Source organism: Natator depressus, chromosome 1, assembly GCF_965152275.1.
Source record: "Natator depressus isolate rNatDep1 chromosome 1, rNatDep2.hap1, whole genome shotgun sequence".
Classification (NCBI taxonomy): Eukaryota; Metazoa; Chordata; order Testudines; family Cheloniidae; genus Natator; species Natator depressus.
The window spans coordinates 33,452,987-33,462,581 of NC_134234.1; the positions used below are offsets into that span (position 1 = coordinate 33,452,987).

At 41.9% G+C, this 9,595-nt stretch overlaps 1 protein-coding gene across 1 annotated transcript; it reads right to left on the reverse strand.

Annotated features, from left to right (window-relative positions):
• Positions 1-206: 206 nt before the first annotated feature.
• LOC141981682 (stromelysin-1-like) lies at positions 207-8,677 on the reverse strand. Its single transcript, XM_074943315.1, has 10 exons — positions 8,551-8,677; positions 8,147-8,391; positions 7,680-7,828; positions 7,460-7,585; positions 5,331-5,505; positions 4,353-4,448; positions 3,144-3,277; positions 2,380-2,539; positions 507-610; positions 207-316 (listed from the first exon to the last, which is right to left on the reverse strand). Exons 1-10 carry the CDS (start codon positions 8,656-8,658, stop codon positions 213-215), a joined length of 1,401 nt encoding a protein of 466 aa, XP_074799416.1. The 5' UTR covers positions 8,659-8,677; the 3' UTR covers positions 207-212.
• Positions 8,678-9,595: the final 918 nt, after the last annotated feature.

Here is a 9,595-nt window from a genome sequence, read left to right on the forward strand (position 1 = left end):
TACGAAGATAAGTTAAAACTATATATATTAAATTTAACATTTTTCTGTTATTTAAACTAATATTTATCTGGGATCACAGCTCTTATGTGACTCAGACATAAAGTAAAAGATGAATAGCACTGATTAAAAACAAAAAATCTATGAAACGCCATCTCTAACGCATACAAAATTGTGTTCTGTTTCTTTTGCACCGTCACCTTGTGTCTCTGCTCTTATTTGCAACCAAACCAACTATTTCTCTTCATTTCACGAATAACTTTCTTGGACTTGGTGTCTATTTCATACTGCTTTGATCCATGGAAAAAATAGAAATGTCCTAGAAATAGAAACAAAATGAATAATTACTTTGTACAAATGTATATTCATTCTCTTTCCACAAACACTGCTGCAAATTAAAATGTGTACACCTAAAGAAACACCCTTACTAATATCTATAATGATTCTTGAGTCTATGGAAATGCAAATTTTCCAGTATATTCAACCATCAAAGTATTTTTTTTATTTACCTTTTTCCTGAAAAGCAGCATCGACCTTATTGCCAATTCTTGGAAAGTCAACTGATATGCGTCTTGGATAACCCTTTTCCATGGATTCGGTGACTTCATCATAACTGAGTGAAGAAAGGAAATGAAAATATACGTGAACATGTGATATTTAATATTGAGTCCAACTGACCTTTACAACAAGTAAGTCCTGCCCTTAGCTAAAACTCACTAACCATGAGCTACTGTAACTCACTGAATTGTATAAATCCATACTATATGAATACTTTCACCTTGACTAATCGATGCACAGTCGTCCTTAGCTAATCTGACTAAATAGTTTGTTTTTCCTACTTGATTGCTGTAGGAGGAGTGGTGTGGGGCCCAAGTGTGCAACCTTGACATCTGGGCCCTCATCCTGCAAAAACATTTCTGTACATGACTTGCTTTGTGCTTATGAGTTGTCAATGGGACTAGTCACCTGAGTGAAGCTAAGCATATGCATAAGACTTTGCAAGTGAGCCCTTAGTTATGTGATAACTTCTTCACCCAAGAAGAAATAGGGGTGCTTTGGGGGGGGGAGTGGTTACAAAACCCGTCTATTTGTAGAACTATTTTCTTAATTTAATTTTAGAAACTGCTTGAGTGCAGTTCGCCACTGCACGGGACAGCAGCAGTGCTGTAAAGGCCAGCCTGGCCCCAGCCCTGATCGGGTAGGGGTTGAAACAAGAGGAGGAGCTGGTCTTTCCACCCTCACACAGCTACTGGTGGCTATAGAGCTGATAGGAAATCCCACCTGCTACTGTAACACCGACAGGCCCTGGTCATCGGGATCAAACCTGAGACCTCTGGAGCTAAATGCATGAGCCTCTACTGCATGAGCTAAAAGCCACGTGGCCATTAGCTAAGGCTGTAGAGCAAACTCATTAATCTCTCTCTAGGTGGTTTCAGTGCCACTAGAGGGGACAGAGCACCATGCCCAGGAGGTGTGTGGATTACATACTTCCACTAGTTGAGGAAGCGCATCCCGAGCTTCAGAGACTTCCCAGTTGAAATCCCGGATGAGCCCCCACTTGTAATACTGACAGACCCTGGTCGTCAGCGGGCGGGGTTGAACCTGGGATCTCTGGAGCTAAATGCATGAGCCTCTACTCCATGAGCTAAAAGCCATATGGCCGTTAGCTAAGGCTGTAGAGCAAACTCATTGATCTCTCTCTATGTGGTCTCGGTGCCACTCAATGGGACATGGGAGGGGGTGTGGGATGCCAGATCCAGGGGGTGCTCACCTGGGGGGGCTCGCAGCAAGTGATGACCTGTCCCTAATGTTCCTAGGCAGAGGCACAGTTGGTGGCTCTGTGTGCTGCCTTCTCCCACAGGTGCCACCCCCGCAGCTCCCATTGGCTGCAGTTCCCAGCCAATGGAAGCTGCGGAGCCAGTGCTCGGGATAGGGCGGGGGCAGAGCACGGAGCTGCCTAGCTGCATCTATACCTAGGAAGAGCAGGGACAGGTCACTGCCTGTGGGGAGCCGCCTGAGGTGAGCGCCCCCTGGATCCGGCACCCCGCACCCTCTCCCGCATCCAAACTCCTTCCCTCTTTGTTAACCAGAATTTTTCACTTACCAGCACCCCCCATTTCCCCGACATGACGGATAAAAAGGCTTTTACTGTACTAGCAGCGAATGGAAAATGTTCTGTAACTCAAGTGTTTTAAGGAAAAGGAAGAGCTGAGTTCTATCTCTGTTGTCACTGACATTCAGCTTTGCAATGGGGTGTGCAATATACCAGTCATGAACTCCTACTCAAGGTAGCCACACATTTGTCATAATTCCAAATGTAAAAGGGTTAATGAGGCTTTAAAGAAGCTGCATGGATTATTTGCTGGGAGAATATAATCTTACCTCCAATACTTGTCACCTACAAAGAAGTATGTTTTTTTGGCATTCTCATCATAAACAGCGGCATCAATTTCCTTAACATATCTTGGAAAGCCCAGGGCATGGATGTTCCTAGGAAAACCTGGCTGTACAGAGTATCCACTGACAACCCAGTATTGGTTGCCTGTCAAGAAAAACAAGATAGAAAAGCTTGTTAGGGACTTCTGATGAGAGGAAACAGTATTTAATTACAATCTTGGAGCTTCCCCAAGGAAACTTTTACCTTCCCTATGGGGTGAATTCCATTAGATAGCATTGAATTCCTGTAAAGACACTCCTTTCCTGCAAGGAATGTTTAAGGTTTCAGGACAATGGATTTTTTGCTTTATAAATTCATTACAGTAGTTAAAAAAACATTTCCCCCCACCATGGGAGCTGGGACTGCTCAGCACCTCTGAAAATCAGGCCACTTAGTTAGGTGGCTAAATATGAATTTAGCTGACTAAATGAAAGCACTCCATTCTAAACACTTTAGCTCAAATATATAACTGATCCTCTCCTCTACCTTAAGCACATCATTTAACTTCACTCTCAGTTTTCCTGATTATGAAATAGGCATAATATCTTATGTCACAGGACTGTTGTGAGGTTTAATTAGTTAATGACTGTGAAACTGAACTTTGAAGGTGAAAAGTTATGTCAGTGCTAGGTGGTGGTGTTGTTATTAATAATAATTGCTTCTTCATTTCCACATGTAAGAAGAATGTCTAGAAATTCAATAGAAATACCTTTAAAAAGAAACACTTGATCCTTCTTGTCAATTTCATAAGCGGCTTGAAAGCCAGATGGTAGAGTTGGCCAGAAGGAAGAAATTAAATCCTGCTCAATACCTGGGAAATAAGGACTCTTGCGCCAGATGTACCTGATTGAAAAGACAAGTTGCTTGTTTATATAATTATATGTTACCATTAATTCATGAGATCAACAACAGGGAAATTTAATAAAAATTCCTACTACATGAGCTGTACATTTGTTCACTAGCTGCTGGCGGTGGGACATGCCCCCAACCCACAGATCATGTCCACTTGGAGATGCAATGCCCATTTGGTAGTGCCCTCTTCAATGCTACAGAGAAATCCTGTCCCATTTATTTGCACTGGGGTTCTTCCACCCTGCCCTTTTACCTCACCCTTTCCCTCCCATTCCTTTGGTCCCCAGTAAGGCACAGGGAAGAGCTGGGTCAGGAGGAATCCTTTTGCCCACCATGTAAATGCAGCCATCTTTTCGGTGCAATGCGTCAGCTCTTTGATAGTGCATAGCAACACTAAACTGCACTTTTTAGGAGGGAAATTTAAGAGTAATTTCTTCATTTGAACCTTCAGGGGGCATTTACGTAGGCAGAATGTCATTCCCTCCGTTGGTATTTGGCCAAAATCCTGGGGATGCCACTTTTATTCCATCTTCCAAGTGCATTGGGATCTTTATATGACCCATTAAAGAGTTAAGTATCAGATGTCATCGAAAAGATGGCACCTCTAACAGTAGAATGTCGCCAAGCACTGCAGCTGGAGCCTGGGTTCAATGCTCTCTGGAGGCTAAGAATGCCACCTACTGAATCACCAACAACACTTTCTATAGCTCCATAGTTTTCCCTTTCGATCTGCCATCCATAGCCTGACACCAGTCTGTCAAGAACAATGCTTCATGTGATATGGCTGCAGGCCAAAGTGCTCTTATTGCTCTGATTGCACAATTGCCATGGAAATGTAACAGACCATGCACAGGATGACTAAGGATGATTTAAAATATTATTATTTACTCACCCGTCAGAAAGCCCAGTTACTTCGCCCAGGTTGCATGGGCAAGTAGAAATTTGTGAGGTTCTGTTGACTAAACATTTGGATGGAAACCCCCCTTCTTGAACTAATTGTCAAAGCATTGCCATTACAAGTGTAATCTAAGCAAAACTTGATGTTGACAAAACAGAAATAATTTACCTGTCTTTAAAGAATATTATTTCCCCACGGAGAGTGGTGATGGCATCAAAAGTCATGTGAGGGTCACAGCTGTCTGTTGTTGATGTTTCTGTTGGTGTTTCTGTGGGTGGTATGGAAGCTGGTGGCTCAGTAGAGGTTGGGGGTCCTTAGGGAAGAGGTTAAAAGCAGAATTGGAAGGTCAGTTAGTATTGCTATTACAGAGCTTGGAGAACAGGGAGAACAGGGCCAAATTCTCAGTGGGTTTGAAACAGTGTTTTCCCATTCTATCAAGGTAATTATATGGCCACCACTGCCATATTATCTGAGCTCTTCACAGTCTTTAATATATTTATCCTCACAACACCCCTGTGGGGTAGGACAATGCTATTATCCCCTTTTTACAGATGAAGGAACTGAGAGGATAAGTGACACAGACACTCTATGGCAAGGCAAGAAATTGAAGCCGGGTTTCTGGAGTCCCAGCTTAGTGCCCTCACCAATGCCTCTCTGAACTCCTCCTTGACATTAATGGAGCTGTGCCAATTCACATCTGCTCAGGAGCTGGCACAAGACTGTCACAAAGTTTCATACAGAAACATATTTAAACCTTTCGGATTAGTGATGCCCAGGAAGTGCTCACCTCTGCAGGGAGGAGGGTGCCAAATATGCATGAAGAAGGGGTCACACTATGTGCTTCTCATCACATGTAGCCAGCTGAGCTGGCTCATGCAGATGGAGATAGAGTGAGCCATGGCCTTACCTGCTTCTCATCCCTTTCGCTATGATTAGCACCCAAGAGGACACAAGAGGGATCACAGTCCCTGTGTAAAGGTAAGAGCAAGGACTGCAATTACAGCCAGCCCCTGTACACTGCTCTCAGCGTGGAGGTTCCTTATCCCCTTCACACCCCACACAGGTAGGCCAGAGTGTGGCTCTTGGTTACACATTCTCATCAAATTATTTGTAACCTGTATGAGAGAGACTTTAAAAAAAAGTGATGTTTCCTCCTTACCATATAGGGTCTGAATGCCATCAACATCATCCTGAGGGAGCCTGTAGTTTCTGGTTTCCATCTGCAGATAGGTTGGATACATCAAGGAGCCAAGGACATTTGAATGACCAAGACCCAATGAGTGGCCAAACTCATGAGCAGCAACAAGGAACAAGTTGAATCCTAAAAATATAAAAAGCATAGCATGCATGTAAATTAAATATATGTCCCCGTAAAACAACAGGAAAGGACGGGTGAGGTCCCAGAGGACTGGAGAAGGGCAAACATAGTAGCTATCTTTAAAAAAGGGAAACAAAAGGCATGTCTACACTGCACTGTAAACCTGGCTCTGTGGGACCTGGGACTGAGAACGCAATGTCTCCAAACCCATGCTTAAGCATCCATTCTGCATTGTAAACCTAGGTTCACAATTGCTGGACCCAGGTCTCACAGCCATATTAGCGCATCCATATGGCACTACATACACCTTCTGACTTTGGTCTGCAGCTTGAGCTGTGTCCACACTGCAAAATGACAGGGCTTGGATCCAGGTCACAGTGGAACTCAGGCTCTGAACCACCACCACCCCGTCTCCTCCCGCCTCCTCCCCCCCGCCACACACAGCAGAGTCCTAGGAAATTACAATAAGGTGGGTGCACAATTGGTTGAAAAACCATACTGAAAAGTAGTTACAAATAGTTCACTGTCAAACCAGGAGGATGCATCTAGTGGGGTTTGTCCTGAGCCTGAATATTTTCATTAATGATTTGGACAGTGGAGTGGAGAGTGTGCTTTTAAAATTTCCAAATAACATCAAGCTGGGATGAGTGACAAGCACTTTGAAGGAAAGATTAGAATTCAAAATGACCTTGACATATTGGAGAACTGGTTTAAAATCACCAAGATGAAATTCAATAAAGACAAGTGCAAATTACTACACTTAGGAAGGAAAAATCAAATGAACAACTGCAAAATGGTGGATAACTGGCGAGGCAGTAGTACTGCAGAAAAGGTTCTGGGGTTATAGTGGATCACAGACAGAACATCAGCCAGCAATGTGATGTAGTTGCGAAAAAGGCTCATATGATTCTAAGGTGTATTTACAGGAGTGTCATATGTAAGACACAAGAGGGAATTGTGCTTCTTGTGAGGCATCAGCAGGAGTACTGTGTCCAGTTTTGGGTGCCACACTTTAAGAAAGATGTGGACAAATCAGAAAGCATCCAGAGCAGAGAAACCAAAATGATAACAGGTTTACAAAACATGACCTGTGAGGAAAGGTTAAAAAAAGCTGGGCATGTTTAGTCTTGAGAAAAGACTGTGAAAAGAATTCGTTTTGGACTATGTAGATGCCTGGTTATTATTTTTTTTTTCCTTCAAAGAAACAAATCTGAGGCCAGCCACCATGAAAACATCTGTTCATACTGCAGAAATATCCCTCCTTACATATAACCAAGGTTTTGTTAATTTTGATGAGTTCAGAGGCCAGAAGAGGCTATTATGATTGTCTCGACTGACTTTCTGAATAACACAGGCCATGGAATTTCACTCCGTAATTCCTGCATTGAATCCTATAGTTTGTGATCCCATAATATATCCCACGATAAAGCACACTAGACAGAAGCACTCAACATGCACCACAAATACACTCATCCACTGAACACACATCATTTTCCCTGCACAAGGTCGTTAAAAGTTATCATCACTTTAATACTTTTTTTTTATTTAAAAAGTGGTGAGTTCAGTATTTTACAACTGCTAAGAGCCTCACCCTGAGGGCACAGTTTCATGCCATATTGTCTAACTCAGTAATGCCTATTGTCTAACTCAGTCAAACCAGTCCACCTCCAGGGTAATTCCAGTCACTCCACCGGAGCCACAGTTGTAGTCAGTGCATTGACTCCAGTGGCATTACTATGGATTGTCATGGGTGTCATTGAGATCAGAATCTGGACCACTGATTTCAAGGAGAACTCCGCTGAGAAGTACAGCAGGTTCCGACCCTGTATATGTAGTTATTACTAAGCTGCATTACTTTTGCGCCCCCATCTCTTTCCAGTGTAAAAATGAGCTAATAGCTCTTAAAATCAAATACTGCACAGTGGAGAATGCTAGTGAAATAGTAAGGGATTCCTACCTTTCAAATCTTTTGTCCAGTATTCATCCTCATCAAAGTGGGCATCTCCACCAATACCTTCGCCCGGTGCATAGGCATGAGCGAGAGTTCCACCCACTCCATCAAAGGAATAGAAGTCACCATGAACTAGAAAGGGATACATAAAAAGTATGATTCTTCTCAATTGGGACTGTAAGTAAATGTGTCAATACTGATCATGGACACATGGGGATTCTCTTACATCCAGCCACAAAGGAGATCATTATATCTGCGTCGCCTTCGTAAACTCTGGTGAATTTCAGTGGGGTCACGCTGCTCCAGACGTTCCAAGCCTTCTCAATCGCTTCATCTACATCAGCGGGTGCCATGTCTGGTGTATAGTTCAAAATCCTTTAAATACATAATAAGGAAATAAAGGTAGGCAATTAAAAATGCAACTGACAGGACATGTACTTCAAGTTAAACATTTTGCTTCCTTGTTGTCTGTATATTACTATTTGTATCTCTTGTCTTTTTAGGCAATATGCTCCTTGATACACAACATATGTCTATCTCTGTGTTTGTTTAGTACCTACTACAATAGGGCTGTGATCCTGATTCAGGCTCCTAGGTGCTACCATAATGATAAGAATAAATAATAATAAACATAGAAAACTAATTCCTTCTGTAATTCCCAGTGGCACTCAAGGAAACACACTGAAATATTACCTATATTTCAGATCTGTTTTTGTCCATCTAGGAGACCGTGGAAAGGTGCTGAACTGACCGACATCAGGTATTCCACACCTGGGCTGCTTCATCACCTCCAGAGTATTGGAATCCAGTTCCCCAGTCACTTTCAGCCCAAAGAATGCCTGCATTTCTTGGATTTTGTCACTTATGGTTTTGCTGTTCTTCATTTTAAAGATAGGTTCCGCCTCTGTTTTAAGTTTATAGTACTTTTCCAGATATTTCTGATGGGAAAAAAACACCCACATTTTATGACATTCATGTTTCTTTTAGAATGTATAGAATAATCTTCATAGTTATACAGTTATTCCTGTGATCTTAATATAATAAAAGACTAATTCTTCCTATCAGCTTTAATCATATATACTGTCTACAACCATTACCTCAGCAAATTGCATGTCTTCTTCATTTTTCTTCTCCATTTCTGGAACTACTGGAAAAGCATAAGAAAATGCTACACAGAGTAAGATCTGGAATGCAAGATTCTTCATTTTCAACGTCACTTCTTTATCCTACCACTAGTTTAACAAAACCTCTCAGTCTCTAGCTTTTCTATGCATGTCTCCTCCGTGTCCCAGTATATATATCACTTGGGCGCTCTGTAAAGTCAACAGTGACATGACTCACAGTTTATAACATCCTCTGATTTTCCACAAAACATACACAATGTGACTTTTCGCTGAAGTGTGATACACTACAGGTGACCTCGTCTGAAACCCCCTGATTTTGCAATGTTGTCAGAGGCTGTCCAGAATACTTTCCTATTCCTTTCCTTCCCATTTTTCCCCCTTTCCTTCCTAAATTAGGCCAACATTTTCAAACTTGAGTTCAGCACCAAAAGTCATATCTAGGCATCTGCATAAAAGTAGTCTGATTTTTCAGAGGTGCTAAAGGGCTGCAGTGTGAGAAAAACATTATGTTAGCAAATGTTAGACTTGTCTTAATCTATTAAATTGTTCCAGTTTGTTGCCAGTAGTTGTCTTGTTTTATAAGCTAAAATTGTAATATGAAATTGTTTTGCTTTAAAATCATTTTGTTTTGTTACAAGTCTAGTCTGCTTGTTAAAAGATTGTTTAACTGTTCCCTTTGCTGTTCCCTTTAATTGCTCGTTAGAACATTGTTTAGCTGTTCTTTATGTGAGTGAGGATGCAAGTGTGTGTGTAAATAAGAAGAGACGCCAGCAGCGGATGTGCATAATCACCAAAGAGGGAGTGAAGAAATGAAAACGCCAGTATTATCTTGACCTGATGGCCAAAAAATGCAGATTAACAACCCTAAAGTACAAAGGTATCCACCCAAAAACAAGAACAAAATGCTATATAAGAGGATGAAAGATGGTTATGTATACAACCAGTTCTGTGATAAACAATGCAAGCATGACACAGCAAGACCCATAGACTTGCCTGAGAACTAACTACTATAAAAGAT

Bases quoted from the DNA above. Each gene is read 5' to 3' on its own strand.
- LOC141981682 (XM_074943315.1), bottom strand. From the start codon at position 8,658: ATGAAGAATCTTGCATTCCAGATCTTACTCTGTGTAGCATTTTCTTAT. The intron at 5,506-7,459 runs GTAGGAATCCCT...TTATATTTTTAG, and splicing joins CTGGACAAAAGATTTGAAAG to GATTCAACTTGTTCCTTGTT. The intron at 317-506 runs GTAAATAAAAAA...TTCTATTTCTAG, and splicing joins TGCTGCTTTTCAGGAAAAAG to GACATTTCTATTTTTTCCAT.